We start from the raw sequence: 24,754 nt of genomic DNA, 5'->3' as shown, positions 1-24,754 counted from the left end.
TTAGTGAAGTTGTTTTTGTTTTTTTTCCTTATGTAGTGATTTTGGTTTTCCTTTGTTCTCCCTATTTGGTATGCACATGAAAGCGGATGGTCTGTCGTTCACTGGGAGCAAATCCAGATGACCTAAAGGACCCTATTAAAATTAGTATTCCACGCTATGTCCTGTGTGGGCAGGGAAAAGATGAACACTATGAGTTTGAAATAAAGGTAAGTGCTTTTCAGTTGCTTCACATTGTTTGGGTTCTCTGTATATTTTGTACATTTATACAACAGTAGCATGGTAGTAACAATAGAAAAATGCCTTTTGTTTAAGACCAAATAGTTCCTAGTTTGCTCTGTCCAACTGTCAGTGTTCACTGTGACAGCATCACAGTTAGTGAAGATAGAAACAGCAGCTGGAAACGCACCTGAGAATCTGGAGATTCCAGAAATCACCTTACTAATTCCAATGAAATGTAGGTTTTGTTCCACAAGTGCAATTTTTGGTTCTTTTTCTGTTGTCCAAGTGGCCTTGGTTAATCAGTTAAATAAGAGGGGTTGTGAGAAGGCATGCACAATACAGGACACTGTAAAGACAGGTATTTTCAAAGTGGATCGATTGTACGCAGGAGGTTGGTGGTCCAACTCTTGGAGTGAGCAGTTCCAGGTCCGTTGTCAAATAATCCAGTTGAAGGTGTTGCAGAGGTGAGGATTAAATGTAGAATAGTTATAGGAAAGCCCTTTTTAGAGATGTGTGTGTCAGGTATAGAAAATGATTGGACTTGAAATATTTACCTGTAATAATGAAAGCATAGTTATAGGTATTTTTCACATATCTGCAACAAAGGCTTTGATTCCTTTCAGTCTCTTTGTTGTTCTGATTGTTTCCACCCTGCATTTCCAAGGTCTTGCTTCTCCAAACTGTTATCCATTTCCCCTCTATTCTAGTGGCTTCCTCCATTGCTCTTCTGCGCAGAAATGCTGGAAAAAAAATGCATATTCATTGTTTCCTCTGGTATGAAGCCAGTGTTTTTTCAAAGCAAAATGTGAAGTCTAATTGGAAATGTGCTCTCAGTGCATGTGGACATGCAGCATAACTGATGTACATGGCATCAGAGACAGAACTGGCAGCCTTCTTCACTGAATGTACTGCCAGATGCTTTGTTAGCTGGTGCAAGTTGGAGGAGTGACCTGCCCTCATAGTGTGAAGAACCATTTTTGAACTGTGCTCACATTCTCTTTTACAAAGGCTTTTATTAAGATAGGTAACCTTAGCTCTCTTTGTGTTAATTAAATTTTCATCTTAAATCATACTGCACAATTTGTGGATGTAATACTTCCTTTTGCCTTTTGAACTTTGGATTTTCTGGGGCCAGTGAAAGCCCAGAGCCAAAGAGATGCTGAGAGAAGAGTAAGCACATAAGAAACTTCCCCAAGGACTGTTCTATTCACCAACTGTTTTCAGCACATGGAATTTACTGAACTGGCTAATGGTTAAGGAAGGTAGATAAAGTAAAAATGTGTTTTCTCTTTTTAGTAAGTTGGTGCATTTCTTTTCCCTTAATCTCTAACCCATGTATTCATCTGCAAAATCTTAGGAGGAAGGGGCAGTAAGTATTTGCAGGAAGACTTGGACTTACCTGGAAGGAAATGTAGTAAAAGAAAAATGTTAGAAGGGGGGTGGGATTTGTAACCAGGAAGGAACAGGAGGATATATCAAGAAGAGAAGCCAATGCAGATGCAACTAGGCTCCAACAGTTCTGTTGCTTGTGTTTTGTTTCTGTGAGGAGCAGACTTGTGACCTACCCTCAGTAATGGTATGGAATGAATGGATGCTGTAGCTAAGAGCAGTGTGTATGGAATGGCTGTTCTCTTCTGTCGTACTTGCCGGTACAATCTTTTCTAGGCTGCCTTTGAGAGAAACTGCTGCTTAAATAACTGCTTTGATGAACTTCAAAGAAATGGATGACATATGGGGTAGGGAATGGGCTATCACTAATAATTTTATTCCATTGCTGCCAGCTTCCTTAAAGCACTAAACATATTTACTGACGTTGCTATGGACCTTGGTTTGGCAGTCTTTGGGATGTTTCTTATAGTCATTCCCCTACACAGATCGATCAACTGTTTATGTTTTTTCCTTTACTTTCAGGTCTCTGTATGTCACAGTGGGCTACTTTTGCTGTGGTCAGGATTTGTCTGCAAGCTACAATCCACAGGCCTTTCTCAAACTTTTCTATTTTAAACCTTGCCCCTGCAGAGCTCCCAGCTCTACTTTGATCTGTATTAATCTTCAGCAGCTGCTACTGTTATTCTTGGGAAATCAGAACACGTGGAAGAGTGATTTTTTTTTTTCTCTCTTTCTTTCTTAAAAATCAGGAAAACAGGAAGGCAGGGCAGGGAGGAGAAAACATGTATGTGTTTTTTTCATCCCTTCCTGACGCATCAGTATACAGTGTCAGTTGTGGAAATAATTCCTAATTTCAGCCTCACTTTACTTAGTTCAAGTTTATTTTCAGATAACCTTGTACCAGAATATGTGTCAGTCTTGGGGAAGGGCTGGTGTTAATCTTGATTCCTTTGCTAGATCCCAAATAAGCTTTCTTCACCAAGGTTCCTCTTGCTCTTGGGAAAATGGGTAACTGACCTGTTCGCATGTAACAGCACTTTGAGATCTGACAAAGGGTCAAGGGACAATTGAGTTGAATTGTAAGCCACTCCACAAACTTTTGAATTCTAGAGGTCTCAGAAGTGTTTTCTTCAGCAGATGTTTCTAGTCATTGGGTTTGTAGTTAAATCCTGGCATATTGCTGTACAGAGGAACAAATACAATTAATTTCTATATGGAACAAGTACATAAATTTCTTCTTGTGACATGCAATAGTAAAGATCTTTATATGCCAAAAGAGGGAGAGTTCCATTTTTCTTGGCAGCATCATGGTGAGTTCGTAAGTCTTTCAACAGTAACACAGCATCCAAAAATATTTTCTTTTAGTGCAGGTTTGTCCATTGAGACATATATAACATTTGGGAATGGGCCAGCAAAACGGTCTGTCCGCTCAGGTTCTTCCACTGGATACAGATCCTACTTTAGCATGTTGATTGAGTCTCATGAGAACCTATTGGAGGCAATTCAAAATAGAAACAAATCCTTATTTATTAGAGTTAAGATAGCACCCTCTGCTTTCGCAGCAAGAGATGTCATGGAGCTGTTTGTGCTGGTCTGCTGTTAAGTATTCAGTATGAATAGATAAATTTCCAAAAATCTTCAATTTTAAGCGACAGTTTTACATTGTCTTTAAAGACAATAAAGTAGTAACTTAGTCAGGTCTAAACACATTTATGCTAAAGCTGAATTTGAATACCAGTAAACTATTCTTGTATTCTCCCCTTCCTTTCATGCTGTTGTGATACACAGAATATTCACAAGGCCATGCTAGAAACAGTGTGTGGGAAGAGCTTTTGCATCGCTAAGACAGTTGGCATCTTTTACAGACAGTACCTGTGGTTGCGGGTAGTACCTATGGACAGCAAAAGGAGCAGCCAGGCAGCAGGGGAGGAGGAACCCCAGCTCACATAAAAGCACACAGGGTCTCCCAAGAGCAGGTGATGGAAGCAAAGCCTGGAATCAAGCACAACCCTGCAAGGGATCGTCTGACAGGGAAAAAGGGAAAGTTTTAGATAAACTTTCACATTTTTATTCAGCTTCCCCTAGTTGTTCCAAGTTCGCTAATTTTATTTATCCTGTTTGATATTCTTTCAAAACTGGCTTTTTCTTGCGTTTCAAAACCTTTCAGTCATCTCTGATGAGTTCCCTGTAGGAGATCTGGGCAGGTGCACCCCAAAGCAGTGTTTTTCTCCCAGTCCAGTCGCAGTTCTTTTCAGCCAAATGCTGTGGTGGGTCTTCTCAAATGTCCATGTTTCTAGTCTTAAGTTTCTTTCTGAGATCAGTGAACTGTTGCAGAATTGGAGTAAAGCAGCAGTGCTCATTGATACCTAGCTCTTAAAGAAAATGATGCATGCCCCATATGTACCTAAATTAGAAAAAAGAAAAAGCCCAGTCTTCCCTTAACTCTATCAGATTAATACCATCAATAATAAACAAAAAAAGGTTGCAAGAAATTTTTAGGCAACCTTTAGATTTTTAGATGCTGTAGTCATAGACAACGAGAGGAATACTTTCAAGTAGGTCCATTTGGAGAAATAGGAATTTTCGCCATGACTGTAGACAGTTTATCCAGCCCAGATAAGTAAGGTGGCCATTTTCTGGTGGTTTTTTAATTGCTTCGGAATCAGGTGGAATATTCCCCCTCCCAGGTTTTACTTCTATTTGCGTGGGGCAGAAGGGGAAAAAATTCTGTGACGTTGTTTATTTTGTCAGTCACCATGAGAAGGAGACAGGACTGTAGTATCGCCTTTCAAATTTCTAGGTTTTACGTAGGAAATGGTGCACTGAATGAAAAAAAAAAAAAACAAACAAAAAAACCCAACAACAAACCAAAAAACCCAAAAGAAACCACCACCACCACAAACTCACCACCCCCATAATTCTGAGGCAAGTCTGGGGTCACATAATTGCCCAGATAAGAATATTTTGAAAATCTGTATTACAGATTTACTCACATGTGTTTGTTTTTTTTTAGTTTAGAAAATATTTTTCTCTACTATATTAGCAAATTACAAGTGAAAAGTAAAGGGCTTTTCAAATTTGCTTTATTTTTCACTGTAAAAAAGATGTGCATATATCCCCATCCCATACTTCAGGAGTATATAGTCTGTCATATAGCTTTTTTAAATGAGGGAAAAAAATGCCAGCTGAAACTTGTTGGATCAGCTGTAGGAGTAAAAGGCCCTGATCTAGACATGCTGTTGCTATGCCAGGTGCACTGTAATTCTCCTCTTTGAGTGGAGTTTTATCCTGTCTGGCCTAACAACATTATTGCTGAGCTTTGGGGACCAGTTAAGATTTTGTTTAGCCTTGAAATTCATTTTCCATCAATAATAGCAGTAGCAACAATAAAATTTTGCAATGCATTACCTGCTAGTCTAATTGCAAGAATTAGGAAAGTAAACAGAGGGTAACAGGGACTGAGTCAGGTCAATCCAAGCTACCAGAGAATGCTCTAGAGAAAATCCTTCAGTTCTTAGGCAGCACAGATACATGGCTTTGCTCTTCTTCTTGTCTGTCTCTAACAAGTTGTTCATTAAAGTTTGTAGAAGAAAGCTAATAAATAATTGGCTGCAGGCAATTTTGAGTATGGTTGGTCCCGCCATATCACCTAGACAGCTGTCAGATGCACTGCCAACAACATCGCTGGCAAGCTGACATACATGCTCTTCCCCAGGCTGTGTAGCTGGAGGAGTCCTGGATGCCTTGTGCTAGTTGCTCCCCTGAAGGCACGCTTCTGTGGAAAACCCTAGGGAAAAAAAGAGATCACTTTTAAATAAAGATCATGTACGTATGAAATTATCACAGCAAAATTTCCTGACTCGGAGAGATTAAAATGCAGAATTAAAGCAAAAAGAAAGCACGAATGAGTAACATCTTTATTTTATGATTATCCATTGTGCTCTAATGTTTAAGTGAAATCACAAAGCCCTTTAAAGTAAATATTCAGAACAAAATGGTTAATTGGTTGAGATCAGTGTAGTATGCGTATTCCTGAAGTTACATTTTTAGTTAAACCTGCCTATTCATTTTAAATCCATTCACCTGATTTTTAAAGTTTGAGACACTGTTAACAACATATTGCATGGATACAGTCCATCATGTAGGTGTCCTAATAGTAGTCAAGCTTATTGGTGACATGAAAGATTAATTTTATCAGAAATAATGAATTTGCATTGTGGAGATGTGGTAGAACCACCTATGTTTTAATGTTTGTGAAAAGCTTTGAGAAGGCCAGTCTTGTTTACTTACATCTTTTAGTTAAAAACAGAGGTAAAAAATAGGAAAAAAAACCAACGCCAAAACCTGTTTCCTGATGTCATAAGACACAGTATTTTTTGGTTTCTAAAACACTTCACCCAGTTTCCCTGTTGTATACAGCAGCAGAGGCAGTGGGGTGGAGAAGGGTGGGCCAGAGGGGAGTCTGTTGTGAGCATGGGGTAGCAGTTGTCAACGGTGGTGCCTGGGTGTTGGTTCCCTCTGGCTTTGTTACTCGGGTTTGGTTTCCTCCTACTTGGTTATCCTGCTCCATTGCAACTTTCTTTACCTCCATAGCTTTCTCATATGCACAGTAGCGAGGGAACTACTTGATAATTCGGAGTCACTTTAAGATTAAAAAGCCTGTGTCTTCATAAATTGTGTTTTATGAAAATGCTTATTTTTGATCTTTGTGCATAAAATCGTAGCTAGGCAGAGGTAGTGTCACGTATTAGGCCTGTTAAATTAAAAAAGCAGTGGTCTTCCCAGGTTTAGGCAATGCCAGCTGGCTTTGTCCAGCTCTGCTAGTTGGCGTAGAAAAATGCTTATTCTACCTGCAGCGTTGCTTCTTGGTAGCCTTAGACCACTAGAGCAACAGAAAGACTTGGTTGTAAAATCAAAGTCCCCAGTCACAGTACTTTTATGACTCACTTACAGATTTCTTTCATTGCACCTAATTTTTGCCCCCTGAAATTTTTGTTGATTTCTCAGTTCCAGGGAGGATTTTGTGAATAACTGGTGGTAAGGTTGGCTTGCCCTCCCCCTTCACTCCTTTTGCTATGCTCTTTATTCACAGGAGTAAGTAATTCTGTAGATTTTAATGAGACTTCCTTTATAAATGGGATGTTCATAAACATATTGATGACACAGACCAAGACTCTTTTAAAGGAATGTCTTCTACTGAAAGCTGGCATAAATAATTTTTTACCCTACAAATTGGAACCCTGTTCTATGTGGTTGTGAGCTCTTTGTCTGAGAAATGCGTATTTATTAATTGTGTATATGTGTGTGTATATGTATATGAGACTGTACATTTCTCTGACTGTCTAGAGAGGCCACGCTACGGTTGTGCATTCATTAGTGGAACACCCACTGACTGTAATGCTGAGAGGAATGCTGCACCAAGGAATGATTTGGGATTGGGGATATTTTAATGTCTTTATAGCCTTGTCAAACCACTCTGGAATAAGGAATAAATGCGTTCAGGTTTTCTTGCTTCGCAATCGGTGCTTTTTATTAAGCACAATTCTGCCACTTTAATGACAGAAAAATTAATTTTATAAGTAAACTTACAAAAGCTAGTAGATTTAAAGGAACTGAGAATTGCCCTTATTAATATGATAACCTTGTATCCTGCATGGTTTTCACTGTTGTGTGGCTTTACTTTTGTTTCTTCTTTTTGTATTGTGTGATATAGATAACAGTCCTGGATGAGACCTGGACGGTGTTCAGGCGGTACAGTCGTTTTCGAGAAATGCATAAAACCTTAAAGCTGAAGTACCCAGAGGTAAGTTTTGGTAAAACTACTTTTGCTGAAAAGGGTGGAGGTAGAGACTTGAAAAGTTTTTTTGAAAGGTGTTTACTCAAAAAGGGGCGTGATTTGAGATTGCCAGCATGGCTTCGCCAAGGGCAGGTCCTGCCTGACCAGCCTAGTGGTCTTCTGTGATGGAGTGACTACATCAGTGCACAAGGTAAGAGCTATGGATGTCATCTCTCTGGACTTCTGTAAGGCCTTTGACATGGTCCCTCAAAACATCCTTCTCTAAAAATTGGAGAGATGTGGATTTGATGGGTGGACTATTTGGATGAGGAATTGGTTGGATGGTCACATCCAGAGGGTAGTGGTCAACGGCTTAATGTCCAGATGGAGACTGGTGACAAGAGGTGTCCCTCATGGGTCCATATTGGGCCCAGTACTGTTTAGTATCTTCTTCAGTGATGCAGACAGTGGGATCAGGTGCACCCTCAGCGAGTCTGCAGACGACACCAAGGCCAACCAGTGGTGGGGTTGACACACCTGAGGGACCAGATGCCATCTAGAGCGACCTGGACAAGCTCGAGAAGAGGGCCTGTGTGATGAACCTCCTGAGGTTCAACGAGGCCAAGCGCAGGGTCCTTCACCTGGGTCAGGGCAGCCCCCAGTGTCCATGCAGGCTGGGGTGAAGGGATTGAGAGCAGCCCGGCGGAGGGTACTGGTGCATGAAAAGCTGGACATGACCCAGCAACGTTCCCTCACAGCCCAGAAAGGCAGCCATGTCCCGGGCCGCATCAAAAGCAGCGTGGCCGGCAGGTCGGGGGAGGACATTCTCCCCTTCTCCTCCGCTCTGGTGAGACTCCGCCTGGAGCGTTGGCCCCAGCTCTGGAGCCTGAAGCCCGGGGAAGACACGGACCCGTTGCAGTGGGTCCAGAGGAGGGCCACAAAGATGATCAGGGGGCTGGAGCACCTCTCCTCTGAAGACAGGCTGCGAGGGTTGGGGTTATCGAGCCTGGAGAAGAGAAGGCTCCGGGGAGACCTTATTGCAGCCTTCCAGCGCCTAAAGGGGTCTTGTAAGGAAGATGGGGACAAACTTTTAAGCAAGGCCTGTTGCGATAGGATGAGGGGCAATGGCTTTAAAGTGAAAGAGGGCAGATTCAGACTAGATACAAAGCAAAACGTTTTTACAATGCGGGTGGTGAAACACAGGCACAGGTTGCCCAGAGAGGTGGTAGATGTCCCGTCCCTGGAAATATTCAAGGTCAGGTTGGACGGGGCTCTGAGCAACCTGATGTCGCTGAAAATGCCCCTGCTTGTTGCAGGCAGGTTAGACTAGATGACCTTTAAATGTCCCATCCAACCCAAAGTGTGCTGTGATTCTATGATTCCTCTCAGCCGTATGCTTCTAGTAAGATTGGCAAGCCCTTCAGCAGTTTAAAACTCCAAGGCTACTAGATACAGGATGGATGTTGCAGTGAAACTGTGCCTCCATGTGTTGCCTCTAGCTATTAATTCCCTTTACTGCTGACTGGCATTGTTCCCTGGTGGTTGCTGTTTTGTTCATTGCAAAATACTTGCAGTCAGATCATGTCATCCTGACAATTCCTCATTTAAAAGAGCAGCGTTGTTCCACAGATACCCTTTTGTAATAGTGGTTTCCAGGTTTCTGCAAAATGGAAAATTGATCTTTCTGACCACCTTGGAGACTCTGGGCGTTCAGGATATGAGGAGCTGTGCCTGACAGAGCTTTAGTTCATTGCAGTGAGCATTTGTAGAATTACAGTTCTTGGTTTCTGCATCTAACTTTTAATTATTAACACTTTTCTTCCTTTCTACTTGTTCCCTTGCATATTAGAAGTAATAAATCATTCAAGCAATGGAAATGATTCCGATTTGAGAGTTAGCACAATAAGCCTGGGCCATATATTCATGGACAATATATTAAAACCATTAATATGCCCAAGAAAGAGAGAGATGCAGTAGTGCGAAGTGCTTTCTTGGTGTTCATAGATGTATTCTTTAAGCTAAAAACTAATTGAGCATGGAACGACCTTGGATTTTAAAGGTTAAAATAAGTAGATTTGTGCTTTGTAGGGATTTTGGGACTAAAGATCGTTCCCATTAGAAAACAGTATGAAACTAGAAATTGAAACTACCATGCACCAAATACCTAAGGAAAAGTTTTTTGTTTTGTTTTGTTTTTTAAAACGGAAAAAAAAAAGAGAAAATAAAAAGAATAGTTCATCTTTTCTGATTGTCAGAAATTTTTTAAAGGTAAAAATAGATTTTGAATGGAAAATTGAAATGTGCTTTTTCCACAAATGCTTTTAAAAATATTACTTGTGAATGAACATCAGTATCATATTTTTTATTTGAATGAATTGCCGTTTCTTCTTGGATGTTAGAGTTATATTCTATCAACAGTAATATCCTAATTACATCTAGCTCTTGAAAAAAACCAGCTAGGCAGTCATTCAGTTGAAATAGAAAAGGGCTGACTGAATCCCTCTGCAGACTGATCTTCCCCCATTAGGAAAATGTGTTGGAGTAGTCTTTTTCAGAGTCTGTTATTGGTCGTGACAGTACGTTGGGAAACAATTGAATTTGGCTTTTACACTTATGTCAGAGGGCGATCAGCTTCCTTCTTGTATGTAGTAATCAGAATCAGGAGGAATCTGATGTTATCAAAGCCACTATTAATATGTCCCGTGTGCCGCAGCGTATTGATGTCACCTTTTTGAATCAAGCATTTGTGATGCACAGTACAAATTCAGGCTTTTTTTGGTGTTACAGGAGGGAGTGGGGGGTTATTTATTATTTATTATTATTTGTTTTGAAGAACTGTGAGAACATAGGAGTGTTGTTACAAGGTCAAGATGAAGTCAGGCTTCCGAGACCATACAATTGAGAAAAAATTCCAGTCTAGAGCAAAGGTACATAGTTTGCTTCATCTTGGAGTCTTCCCAGCTGAAGTTAATTTTGTTGTAATTATTAGTTCATTATTAATATTTTTCCTGTGGATTTTTTCTATATTTTCCGTTCTCTACACCACTCACTTTATAGGCAGTTTTATTCTGCTGCTTTTCTTTTAGCTTCTTCCCTCTGTTTGTGGTCATGCTTGCAAGGTCAATATATTCTCTAGTTTAATGTGCCAGCGTGTTTCTTATTGACATGCCTGTGTTGCTCCGTGTCTGCATCTTAGGTAAACTTATTGAGATTCACATCTAGTACATTAACAGAATTACTGGTTTAACTATGCAGATGAATGAATTTCTAATTTCCACATAGGAAATGCATTGGCCTGTGTTTTATTAAATTATCTGTTCCTTTCTCAACAATTCCTGTCAGTTGTGACAAATACCAAGTCTTACAAGTTTGCCAATATAACTTTCTCTATAAAGATGAGACTCTGTGGAAAAGCATAGTAACGTGTTTAGCTTCTGATATACTTGGAAGAAACATGTAGTCATGTTGCTTTCTGGAACAATAGATCTACAGCTTTAGTAGTATCTTCTTCCAGCCTTTATTGAGCCTCCACAACAACCTTCAATAAATTGAGTGAGGTTCAAGTACGTGTATCTTTGCTAAGTACAAAGCACCCTAAAGTTCAGCAGAAGCAAGATAAGCATTTGATCACTTCATCTTACTGCTTTTAGGTAGGTACTGTCACTTAAGTACCACAGTTTCAGAAACCCTTGCAGCACTGATGTTGTTACTTCTGTTTTGCACAGTACAGGCTGTGTTGTGTGCACGCCTGCTTTGAGGCTTAGGGTACCGCAAGGAAATGGCAGGTTTGTGGGCAGAAGAAATCTAGTTAATAGGCAGTTGGCTGCTTCTGCTCTTCAGCATTTCTACAAACTTCTGTGTCCTTGTTTATCAGAGAAGAAAAACATGTTGTGATGAATGAAACACGTGATACCGTGCGCTGTAGTAAAGATTTGGTATTTAGTTTTTTTGAAGGAATTCATTATCATTGTTATACATGTAAATGATCGATGGCTTCCCATATTTTTTTACCTTTATTTAAAATAGCCTTAATTTATGGTAATTATGGATTAGTTTTCCAACGTAAGTAGGAGTTCAGTTTGTTTGGTAAATTGGAAATCATCTGTCTACTTTTGCTCATCTGTCATTGACCTAATTTGGGATTCACCGTGATGCTAAAAGGCATTTTAATACCAAACTTGGCAAAGTTGCATCCTTAGTTACTCTATGTTATTTCAAAGAAACTTCATCCTTAAAAGCGATGTTATCAGAATCCATCAGAGTTGAATTTCATTTTGCATAGTTCACCTTCCCACTCTAAATTAATATTTATAATGAACAGCAAAAATACTGTGGACGTGTTTAATGTATGAGTGTCCTGCTTTTAGAAGTGAACTTTACAGCTCATTAGTTGCTCAGCTCTGACTTACTACATCAGTATTTTAATAATTTGCTGATCTTGCATTTTGTGTTGCTGCCACTGAATTCCCAAAGGAATGTATTGGCAAACTGATTTATTAGGAAGGTTTAAAAAAAAAAAAATCTCTTGGAAGAAACTCTCTTGTCTTACAGTCTTACTAGATGCCATATATTTTATATACCTGCACATTTATTCTAATGTAATTAAGTGGCTGCTGACAACTGAATATCTAATTGAAATGTGTCACATGCAAATTTTGAAAGACTGAAGAAGCTGCAGCAGGGCGAGATTGTGCCAGTGGCAGATAAGTACCAAGAATTGAATAGTGCCTATTTTTTTAGGCCTGCATGATTTTCATTTGCCCGGCTTCAGCTTTCGTATGCTGCTAGATTGTTAATGACTCTCTTATTATTTTTGGAATTTTAATTAAGGCCATACTTGGCTTTCAGTTGCAGCGGTCTCTGTAATGAATATATTTTTGTTTGTCATTAGTCAGAAACAGGAGCAAATGGGCTTTTTAATAGTGAGAACTTTCAGGGTAACATTCTCCTTTTTCCTCCCTCGTTTTTCATCTTTTTCTCATCAGTTCATGGTTTTGAAATACAACTGGAGTGCTGGTTTCTGCAGAAAACCTTCCCTTCCTGATCTCCAGCTTGCTGTGAGGGAAAGCTCGCTCTCCCATCTGTGTTAGTTCAGCCGGTTCGAGTGATGCACTGTTGTGCTGGCCAGTGTTCCCTTCTTAACACTTTCTTGTCTCTTCCCTCTTTCAAAGGAGACGAGAGGAACAATTGTCCATTTGTCTTTCCCTACCCAAACCCTAGGTTTATGAAGTCTTTCCTTCATCTGGGAATCCTTGATTCCCACTTGTGTCCAGGTATCTAAGCCAGCTTTTGTGGGGCTTTTGGCGTAGGCTCTGCTTGTGGAATTCCCTGTCGATCTTGAAACCTCCTTCCGTGTGCGTAAAAATGTCTACATGGTGTTAAGGGAAATGCCTACTGTTGCGACATTTTTATTACTAGTAGTGATTTTCGACTTAAAATATTAGTAAATCCATGGAGAGCTGCCAAAGAGAAGCTAAAAAGTATGCTTGCATTTATAGATTCATTCATGGAGATAAGGACTTATGTGTGTAGGCAAGATTTCTGCAGGAGTGCCAAAGCTATCAGCTTCTAGCTTATTTAACAGAATGTAATAATTTGTGTACTTGGATTTGATGTATGGAGGTATGTATAAGAACATATATTTGTATCTTTCCCAGCTAAAGCACAAAAAGACTATTTATAATTTTTAAAGAATTTCAGCTCATGATTGAGCCAGCTTCCCCTGGTTTTTTTGCATCTTACATGACTGAATGGATGCGTAATATCCATATCTGAAACAGCAGGAACATCTACATAAACTTAAGCCTTCAAGCCAAAGTTACCGTGTGATCAGCCTCTACCCCCATCTGCTGTTCCCACCAGGGAAAGGAGCGTGTGCAATGTACTGCGGGAACACGTCAATGTCGTGGGTCGCAGAGGTCAGGGTTAGGATTAGAAACTGTTGTTTAGCTGCCAGAGGTTTTCAGGTACATTAAGTATTGGACAGTAAGGACTGTATTTTATAACCATTAAGAAAAAATGCTCTCTGGTTCCTTTTTTTAATTTTTTTAGTGTAGTGTTCTGGAGGAAGAGCTGTCATTGGCAGTGTCTATGAGTGTTATATATTCCTTCTTTCTATTTCTGAAGGTGATATCCTCTGCTTATCAGAAATCTCTTTGTTTGACAGACTATCATTTTGTTTGAGTGAACTTGAGGCACTTTTCAACTGGAGGAGTTAACAGGCTGATCTTTGCTTTGCATACCTGTGAGAATTGCCTGGAACTCAAAGGGTAGAAAATCTTTGTCAAGCTTTTCAGAAATATTACGTTAATGCTTTTGAAAATATTTTGAATTCAAAACATTTGTTTGCAAGCTTATTTGAAAAATATTTTTAAATATTTCAGGTTTTTTGAAACTCAAAAGTAGTCTGTCCATTTTTTACTGTAAGTATTTTGGATCTCAGAAGAGAGACAAAAAATGTTTTGTATCTCAGTGAAGCCAGTTCCTGTTTCATCCATCCATCCATGCTGCTTGCAACCACCCAACATTTTGTGTATACATTTGCTACTAAAATAGAACAGACAGGTTTTTTACTCCTTTCTTAACTTCTGTTTAGACTCTTTTCTAGTAGTACTTATTGTTTAGGAGTAATTCAGCTCTGTGATGATGAAGAGGCATGACCTGTTCATGTAACCACCACCGTCTGATTTCACTGTCCTCTTCTTTTGCCTCCATACTTCTTTTTTGGGTGACTGCCACAGAAGGATCTCCATTTTCTTTTTAAGTGGTCCCTACACTTTGTGCTCTTTATAAGTAATAAGTGGAGGAAATCTTCAACACTGAGTGCTGGCACAGATAATGGTGAGGGGATGAGTTTGAGATTAAGCCATTAATTTTAGGACACCATCCTTGGATTCTGGAAGAGGTTCTCTCCAGGATCATTGATAAAGAAATGCAATTTTGTGCTGACTTTGAAGACATGGTTGGTGGGGGCTTGGGGATTTTTATTCTTCCCCCCCGATAGTCTCAAGGATAATTAAGCAATTTCTGTGTATTTATGTAATTATTAAATTATTTTTTAAAGTCTTACCAGAGATGCAGAGTTCTCCTTCCTAAGGAAGAATACAAATAGAGGAATTAAACTAGGAACAGTAAGGTAGCAGACTTGTGCAGAGCACTTAGGGCAGCATTTCGGCTGGAATGTTGGCTGTCTGGCTGCTCTGATGCTGGTTTGTAACTGTGCAGCTGTAGTGTTTCATTAAATGTAAAATTAGTGTTAATCTCCTGGGATTGCTTAGAAAGGGAGAAGGATGGGGATGCAGTATCTTTGAGGTACTTGGTTTGCAGGGCTGGTGAGCCAGTTGCCACGTAACTAGTGAGCTCCTGGAGTTCAGGAGGTGCTTTGGCAGCAGAAGTCAAAAGCTTGTTGCATCAGAGCTAGCTAGCCTGAAGCTCTGCTGGTTTTACCATTGGATTTTCTCATTTACTGGCGTCAGTAATTGTATATTTAATTCATATATAAGATTTAGCTATTATGTTCACATCGAACGCAAAATTCCGGACATTTGGATGCTTGTAGTGTTCAATTATAAGTAAAGCACTATAGCTGTAAGGAACTGTAAATAAAAATTTCTAAGATGGTATTTGAAATTAGTTAGTTCTGAAACCTGCAATACTTGTGCCAAAACCTTGATCCTGTGGTGACTGAAGTCCCAAACTCTTCCCAAGTTCAGTGATTGTTGAGGTTGATGTTTAGAAATTCTTGCGACCAAGAAGCAATTTAAAATCCCAGGTTACGTGTACTAGAGGGAGCAGGGTGTAGCATATAGTAATGAACGTGATGGTACAAACCTTGCTATAAATGTTAGCTCGTTATTTTAGAAAGTATAGGTTTGTCTTTATATGGATTCTTAATTCAGGTTCTTTCAGCCTCTAGGAATTCCATGACCCTTAAGTAAGCATAGTCTAGGACAATATTTTAAGATTTATTTCTGTATTTAAAAACTTGATCCAGTGAAGAGATGAACTTGTTGATGTGTTTTGTCTGGACTGGAAGCATGTTTCTGTATATTAACTAGCAAATTTGGATTATTTTTTTTTTCAGTAATCAAGAATATGTACTGTAGTTTGGGTTTTATACAATAGAAAAACTTAATAGGAGTAACAAATTTAATACGGCAGCCTTAGGACAAACACGAAGAATGCATAAGCCATCTAAAAGCCGCCTTTTTTTTTTTTTTTTTTTTTTTTCTTCCAGAATCTGTATATTTGGGTACAGGTTAAAATGAAAATTGTTTGTAGCACTGATGTGCTTGTAAATAGCAAATGCTATGTATGATGTGTATTAAAATAATACCTCTGGCAGAATTATAAGTGTCTAGAAAAGCATTGAGAAAGTAGTTTTTGAAATATATATCCTAAACTAATGGCAGACCTTAATTTTTACTTTCTAGCCTAGAACCTTGGTAGCTTTAGTAATGTATCTTTCCATAAATATTTAAAGAAAATGAAATTAGAATTTTTTTTAATGCATATTTGTATGTAAACCTTATAATACTATTACACAAGGATGTGATTATAGCCTTCACCTTTATTCAGTACAAATTACAGTAATTATGGTATAGATAATTTTAACATTCATATTCCTGTCACCTATAACAGCCAGGAAGTATGTACGCAGGGAGCATATTTTCACATACACGATTCCAGCTCCCATTCCTAATAATACTGTGGTGAGAACGTTCTAAAGCCTGCAGCTTTATATGAGTAGTACTTCCATATCAACTTTAGTTTGCCAGTAGCTACAGAAGTGATTTAAGAGGTATATCCTTAAATGCTTCATCTGGCCATTCTGCAGCACAAGACTTTTGGCAGCTGATATTTTTAAAAGAAATTTTAAGACCTTCCTCAGTACATCAGTCTACAAATGAACAGGAGAATTTGTCCCCGTAAGTAAAGCATGAAAAATGTCGCTGCTAACCATATCATGTAGTTCAGTGCAAGCCTGATTATGGGGATGTGTATTTGTTCCACGTGCTTCCGCTGAATTCATAGCTGCTAACTAGGACTGGAGCATCTGAGACACAGCAAACCCCCTGGCGTGTTTGCCTCCGGCACAGCACGCAATTGCCAATCTATTTCTAGTGGGAAAATGGATTTGGTGTGTAAATTTCTTGTCATAAAACTGAATCTGAATGTGTAAGAGCCTTGTGAAAGCCTGGCTTTGGGATTAATTTGTGATTATTGTGGTTTTGGGTGCTAGATTTGTGCAGTGAAGTGTTCTCGGCTTGGTACAGGCAATTCTGCAGAAATACAGTTTCTCTGCATCTCTTCTCCTTCCCCTTCCTCCCTCCTCTGTTTTGGTCAGTGATGAGACCTGTGGTTTTTTTTGGTCTGTCCTAAGCAGCTAATGAAAACTCTGAGTTTCCAAACAGTTGTCTGGGAAAATACTGTTAGCTTTACAGGTCTTCCAATAAATTCAGCACGAGACAAGATTAACCTGCAGACAGACATCAAAGGCCAGTTTTCACTGATTGTGCTGTGCAAAAGTCTCACACATTAGTAATGTAGAAATTGAAAAAAGTAGTATTTGGAGAAGGGCGAGTCCTTCATCTCATAATCAGGAACATTGGACAGAATAATTGCTTTGATGATTTGATAATCTGGTTTTCAAGGCTCTGATCAATTACGTCTTCTGAGGATTTGTGAAGAACAACTTGTTCTCACTGTGTTGATCAGGAATATGCGCTAGATTAAGCAGACTTTTCAAGTAGAGTCCTTTGGTTTCAGTTGATTTTGGCTATGATGACCTAGCTCTAACTCATTTTTGTGAAAATACCCAGGTTAATTTTGAACAAAAAGCATAGACAGTAGCAAAACCTGCCTGGTTCCAGCTGCGCTGCCTGTTGCATTGTTTCCTTGCTCATTTAGACAGTGTTACTGATGCAGTTGCAGATGTGAAGCTGTTGTGATAAACTTTATTCACTGCCTGATCTGGAGGATTAAACTAGCTACTCTTGAGCTTCACATGGCAGCTTTTGAGTAGGATATTACAGGGTGCTCCTCTCTTTGGAACCACTGGTAAAATGAACAGAGAAACACAGGTTGTGGGTTTTGCAGTACAGTAAGAGTATTTAGCTGTTTCTTTCGGCATTGCTATATTAAGCGAATGAGTGATTTCTCTAAATGGAATTGAGATGTAGGTGACTGTTAACTGCTGGAGGCCCCATTGAGATAAAGGTGATGTAGTCTGCAAGAAAGAAAAGCTCCTGAAAAGTGGTTTTCCCTCTTTGTATTTGACAACTGTTGCTATGTGTTTTAATATACACTTATGGCTTATAGTTTATCTAGCTGCTCTTGAGGACTCAAAATTTATATTCATTTTATGCTGAGATGCTGACCTTGGCATTCATGCTTTTGGGATGTAAAAGTTAAAGTGAAGCACGGTGCCTTCCCTCTGTAGGCACCATTGGTGTTCGCTATAGAGAGATGAGTGCCTTCACGTGGCATTTCAGTGTTGGAGGGGAGTGTGCTGCTCTGAACTACCCACCGGAGGATCCTACAGAGCTGCTAGGGAGCAGTGAGGCTGGGGATGCTCCCAAGGGAAGAGAAGCCAGGAGCAGAGGTCGCAGTGGGAGTGGGTCTGCCTAGGGCACAGTCTGACAGTGCCTGAGCAGGGCCAGGACGGTGACAGCAACCACCCCGGGGACAGTCAGGGATCTGCCGGCCAGGTGAGGTGAAAACTCAGGTCCAGGGTCCATCCAAGAGAGGCCAGTTACTAGTGAAACATTGAGACACGCTAATCTTATAAATATTTGTTTATCATCTTCCTGCTATTAAGTTTTCAGACTCAATACGGTGAATATAATATTGTGTTTCTTAATTAAAAATGGGTCAACTTCACAAGAAAGGAAGAAAACAAACTTCTTAGACCTGTGTAGCTGATAGTAAGGTTTCTATATCAGTTTCTAAAAGCTTTTGGTTTTGTATTCACCATGAGATCTCCCTGTAAGGTGCTCTGGATATTTTCTTGACTGCTGTAATGTAAATACATTAAAAAATAATAATAAAATCTGGAAGGATCTTTTACCATCTGTCTCTGCAATGCAGAATATACAGAAGGCTCCATCTTAGAAGAGAGAATTGTCTACCCCACTACAGAGCCAGAGGCATGAAAGCCGGAGTTGTAAAATTTATTAGGCATCCCTGCATGACAAAAATCAATAAAACACAATCTCTTGTGGTTTAATATGAAAATAAACATAAAAAAGCAGTGGCTTTCAGGAAGAGCATTGAGCTGCAGGTATAGAATTGAAAATGTCAAGAGAAGATGACTGAAAGTGGAGGATGTTGTCCAGTTCACTGTAGGGCATATCTCAGAAGTAGAGGCAGGAATAATAGTGGGGAGGGCAAGCTGTCTGGTGGTGTGTAAAAAAACAAAATTTGTGTGGCGGATGTTGGTGATGTGTGAGTGAGATGGAAAAGCACACTTCTCATGGGGGACAAACTTTGGGAGCCAGTGTTAAAACATTCAGTTAATTCATGGTTATCTATAGATGGTTATGATGCTATGAATGATAAAAAGAATCAAAGCTACAGTTCTGTTTTGCCAGATTATTCTGTATTTAATCTATTGTTTTCTATCACACTACTGGGTATTAATGCTACTTTAATGATTTGTGTTGTGTGGTGCTGTCGGCAGTACGGGCATTCTGAGGCTGTTTGAGTTGTGCACTCTGTATTTTCCATGAAATACTCTGAATTTCTTTCAAACTGCATCTGAACACTGCATGTCCTAGTTTTGTTATATCTTTTTTGGGAAAAAAATTACAACAAAACTTCAGTAGTATTTTAAATCCTTAAATTAGTGTGCATTCAATTCTAACTCCAATTTTATTTTTATTTTTAAATTAGGGAATAAATAAGAATACCTTTACTTTTAAGTTCATTTCAGTTTTTGAATAGTACCAATATTGTTAAAGTAATTGCAAACTACTGTTTTGCAGAGTAGCGTAATTTCCATTCTGATTGTACCTGAGGGCTCTTTTGTGCTATAACTTATTGTAAGGATGCTGTTTAAAAATATTAAAATAAAAAAAAAAAATCATGTGGTCTTTTAGCTTTCCCTTGCTTTCCTGGGTTACTAAAACTTGTGTAGATGGAGCAGCATCACTTGTGCACAGACTCAGCGATGTAGTGCTTGTTGGGGACAGAAATATAGCCTTCTAGAAAGCATTTTGACTGACAGTAATTGGAAATTACTGACGTGTAATCTAAACCCAAATACTTGCAATAGTTAAACACATCCCTGTTTTCTCCCCTGCCCCAAACAATGATGTTGACTTCAATACCATGACAATTCAATTGAGTGTGTCTTTGAGTTTTCCATGTGTATGTGGTATATATGTGGGTCTTGCTTTCTAGGCATTTATCTTCAGGTCCTTGATCAAGAAATTTTATTGTACTTGGGAATAAATATTTATTCTTACCTACCACCGTGACTCTAGGATCTCAAGAGCAGTACTAACTAGGGCATTGCTTGTGAAAGCGTTAGGAACAGTGATCTTTCTGGTCCCCATAGTTGCTTTTTCTATCCTGCAGATTCAAAATCCTTTGCCAAGCAAGCTCCTGAAAATGTATCTTTTGTTGTGTTTAATTAATTATCTGTCATTTTAAGCTTTAGCTAGTGACCACAGTGATAGTGGGAGGAAAATCCCAAATTTGTATGAGGCTTACAGCTAGTTATTAGTCCTGTGATAAAGCAGCTAGTTCTATAATGTCTGTAAGACTAGGCATAAATGAGAATTTATGTATAACCTATGTGACTATCAATCACTTACTGTTGGAGGGGGGACAGAGTAGTTCCTTTTAAGCTTCCCAATTGTGTACTTGCACTGCATTTTCTATAGTTTTATCCTTTTAATGACACGGAAGGCTAGCTAACTTCTTGTAATCAGTCCGGTTTGTTGTGAGAGTTGCCGCTTTAAATCTGTAACAGATCAAACTTAGAGGCATACTGCATATTTGTTTGCAGGTGTATTTCTCTGTGACAGCTGTTCTTTAAGACCCTGAGATCTGCCATTAATTTTGAGTAGTCAGAAAGGCATCCATCTAGTCAGCGGTAGAAATTATTGCTGCTCTTTGATGAGTTTTCATTATTAACATTTCTCAAAGGCAGGGATGACTGAAATTTATGGCATCAGTTGGCCACACGAGATGGGGATGTTTTATAAATGCTGCCAGATGTCACTGGGACGAGCTTGTATGTAACAAACAAATCTTTTTTGGAAAGAGCTATTAAAACCGCTATTGTGAATTCTCCCCTCTGAACCTATTTATGTTGCTTGTTGCTTAGATCAGATGGTGTGGTGACTTTGTGGTGTGCAATCAGAGTGGCCTGATAGCCAACGTGGCAGCGGCAGGAAGGTGGTGAGGGGGGGTGAGGCTGTACGGGCCACAGTGGAGATGGTGTTTGCTGCGTGACCCGCCCTGTGCTGTTGCAGGGACACTTCCTTAACCTTGCTGGAAATCCCAGTGGGAAAATAATGAATCGAATCCCAAATATTTTTTGAGAGGGAAGTAAACCCCACAGCAAGCACTAGAAAAATTCTTTTTTTTTTTTAGCTCTTTGAAAAGCAGGTTTTCAGTTGTACATCGATGAAGATCGATTAGTGTGTTGAGCTTTGAAGACGTGACCTTGCAGACCCAGCAGTTGTTGCCGTTTCATTAAAGAACTCAACAAGCACCATGACCTGAGACTACATGAAAAAAAAATATGTTTAATTTACAAAATCATGAGCTAAAAGCGTAGAGTATGTGTTAAACTTGTCTATAGACTTTCCAGGTCAGTACGTACCCTTGTCTTAGACCATGGTCTGCCATGCAGTACTGGTATTTTCCCCCCAGAGACTTCTATCTTTGGGCGAGGGAGAGACAAACAAGGGAGCAAAATCAAGGTTTGCAAGAACATTCTTTAGGTTAGTGCATGCTGTTCTGCACCATGTTATTCTGCCTTTCTACAGCCTACATAGAGGACTTCATGTATTTTCTTTGCTGTTTGGCCAGTTTTTGTCCCTCTTTCCTTGGCTGATTATCCTGTGCAGGTAGTGGTTTATATTTAGAAAGATGATAGGAGAGATTAAAATCCCAAAGCTGCATAATTTTATAGAGCTGTGGAAAGGTTTATGTGAACTTTGGTACGTACTATTGCTCATTGTTATCGTTATTCTGTGTTTAAATGCTATCGTACTGCTTATAATGAACAGAACGATGAAGTAATTTGTCAAATATTATATTGACCATCGTTTATGGCTCTATTTTGGTATGTTATTCCAACTTGTCTAGAAATTGCTTGAAGGAAAAGAAAAACACTCCTGGAATGCAAGGTAACTTCTTTGGCTGCAATTAATTTCATTTTTCTCAATAGCAGGAGGCAGACTAAATGGAGTTAAAATAATGCAATAAACTGTGGCCTCCACATCTCACCATAGCTCCAAAAATGCATATTGAGTCTAGGTCAGCCTGCTTGTTTAAAGGAGAAACTTACATGTGAGAACTTTCAAACATTTCTGATAATTGCAGATGATAGTTTGACAGGCAGGTAGGCATGACTCAGGGATGATGGTGAGGCTGTTAGTAAAATGCAAAAGAGATATCTTTGGTGTCCAATCCTACCTGGTAATTTTCATCATCAGAGGGAGGTTCACAGGAGGTGAATTTATTTTTTGTGTTCTCATCCCTCTTCAGTGACAGATGAAGTTGAAATGTTCTTTGGAGAAATGGATCTGCCCATCTGAGGAAGGTAACTGGCAAGCATGTTACCTAGTTACCTAGAATTAGAGGCAGCCCAACTGTGAGAACTTGTACATCCTGAGAAGATGCTCATGTGTTGGTGAATACAGAGAAGATGATCTGTGGGGGTTAGTCACAGCATCCAGACTTTGGGGAGACTTGCAACAGAACACATGTATTTATGGGAGGAAACTTAAGTGCTTGTGCTTCTTGGCATGGCTTAATGCCAGGATTGCAGGGGAATGATGTAGAGGAGGTATCTATTTAGCTACGGGTGGTGCTCCAGACAGATAAGTAGGGAAAAGGCAAGGAATTGTAGCCAGTCTGAGTACAGTGGGGAAGCTGCAGAATTGCTTGCCTGGCAGGTTAACCCCAGCAGGGTCTCCAGCACGCTCTGCCCTCAGTGGGGTGTGTTCTGGAGGGGGTAAAGTAGATTTTGCTCAAGGGGCTGTCTGCACTAGGGGTCAGCCAAAAAGCAATGTGCAAACCAGGAGTTGCTTCTGCCAGCCAGATATGCAAAGATTAGACCAGTTCTGTGTGCAGGGGAACCTTTGGCACAGAGCAAAAAGGATGGATAGCAGGAAGAAAAGGGTATTCTCATGTATGTGGGGCAAAACAGCTTCCTCTCTGAGAAAAGGTTGGGCTGTAAAGGGACAGGAGACCAAGTTGTGACATAACTTGTATTCAGGAGATACCAGAGGAAAGAACAAAACCAACAACCAACAACAAAACCAACAAAACCAAACCAAACCAAAAAGCAATCCAGAACTTGAGGACATCACTCTGCAATACGGTGTCTCTTGTATTTGTCAGAAAGCACTGCAGCCTGTAGCAGCAAGGAGAGACAACAGCAAGCTGGAAGCCTGCTGCTCTGATGGAGGAGCTGAGACACAGCAGGAATGAGCCTAGAGCAGCTCCTCGGGTCTCAGAAATGCTGCAAAGACCTGGGGAGGAGAGGGGCTGGAGGATAGTCAGCTTCCCTCAAAGCCGGTGAAGGACTGTGTTGGGCTGGTGTTGGGCAACTTCTGTGGGGACTCCTCTGCAGGGACCCTTGGCGTGCAAGGAAGGTTACCCACAACCTTTTCCAGTTCTGTTTTCCTGGTGACTTGAGTTTTCTTTGGTTGAGGAGGTTGATTATCCTTGTTTGCTTGTTATAATAAATTGTGGGGTTTGTTGCTGTTTAGAAGCTGTTCAGTCATCTTCAGGGAGTTCGCAACATTAGAAGGTTGATACTGGTCCACCTGAGAGCTTTGGCTTGATCTTTAGTTGCTTGGATGTCGTGCCTCTGAGGAGATCAAATCCCTCTCCCCTTCTGGCAGATGGTAGGGAGGGTGGCGTGGGAACAGGAAATCTGATGTGGCAAATGGACAGTGGAGTAAGAAAAAAATTAAGTGGGTAATGGGGGTGTGGGGGGTGCAGAGAGGTGATGGAAGCATAGCAATAAAGTGGATACCAGCTGGAAAGTAGGGGAGAACATGTTGGAAGAGATGAGAAAAATAGTAAAGAGAGAATATTAGAAATGGAAAAGTAGGTGACAAACTGAATATCCAAAAATAAGCCACTGGATGTTCCCTCTCTTCAATTAGTTGATAGTGGAAAATACCGTCTTTAATCTTTCTGTCCTCTGAGGGCATCACTTGCCAATAGCATGTGTAACGGGGAAGCACTCCAGGGTTTACGTGATGGAGGACTATGTTGTTTTTTTCTAAAGGAGAAGAAAGTTTAGAGTTTTATTCACTCATATTTGAAGTGAAAGGGAAAAGGTTCATTTGAACCTTAAGTAGTTTGAACTATATCACCTGAAAATGTGACTTAGGTGTTTTTTAAGTAATTTTGTTGTTTTCTTTTTTAGTGGATAGTATATGTTCAAATGATTTATCTTTCATCTCTATTTGATTTTTGGTTTTTCAGAATTTATAAAGTAGCCTTTAATCTGTTCAGTTGAGTGCTAACTTTTTTTCTTTGCCTAAGGCCCTCTTATGAAATTGCTTAGGTGGTTTATTGCAGAGAAAATACTAGTAAAAATATAGATGTTAAGCTTTTTTTTTTTTCCCTTGTTGTCAAATCCCTAAATATTTAGTGCAAGTTCCAAGTTAAGAATACAGCTTTTGTCCAATTTCTTTAAACTCTGGGAGACTTAGTACATCTTGAGAAGTTGAGGCTTAAGTTACTTTGTTTAAACTTCAAAAACTAAAAGTAGGACATTTTTTTTTCTTTCATTACTCCCTGCAAAATCAAGTCAGGTGCAGCCACACCGGCTGCAAAACTGTGCCACATTCTTCTCTTTGATTTTTCTCATCTGTGACAGAGATTTCTGGTACAAAGGATCAAAAGTCAGACATGCCCTTTGAAAAATGAGAAAATTTGGAGTTGTAAAAGTAACATGAGAGTTAAAGAAGACTGACTTTTTAATTTAATAGTTAGCATTTCCTTAATTTTCTTTTTTTCCCCTTTTCCCCCCATTTAAATATATCAAAACATTCAAGTACAAAGAGAATGAAAGATTAAAGATGACTCAGCCTCCATCAATGTCTGCCCTGTTTTTCTTCTTAAAAAAAACCTTTTACCATATTGTAGGCACTAAAACATAGTTTTTTACCC

At 39.6% G+C, this 24,754-nt stretch overlaps 1 protein-coding gene across 4 annotated transcripts in view; it reads left to right on the top strand.

The window, feature by feature from the left end:
- KIF16B (kinesin family member 16B) overlaps positions 1-24,754 on the top strand; it is a 166,652-nt gene that overhangs the window by 119,756 nt on the left and 22,142 nt on the right. For 3 of the 4 annotated variants that reach the window (XM_080408507.1, XM_080408504.1, XM_080408503.1), the window contains 2 exons: positions 84-206; positions 7,322-7,411. In XM_080408507.1, coding sequence (XP_080264633.1) covers positions 84-206; positions 7,322-7,411 — 213 coding nt within the window. Of the gene's footprint in view, positions 1-36; positions 207-7,321; positions 7,412-24,754 lie in introns of those variants that run through there. The other variant, XM_080408506.1, reaches the window with a different exon arrangement.

This window comes from Falco punctatus (assembly GCF_963210335.1).
Source record: "Falco punctatus genome assembly, chromosome: 12".
Lineage (NCBI taxonomy): Eukaryota > Metazoa > Chordata > Aves > Falconiformes > Falconidae > Falco > Falco punctatus.
Note: the sequence above shows the minus strand (reverse complement) of the source record. Positions and strands in the feature narration are given on the sequence as shown.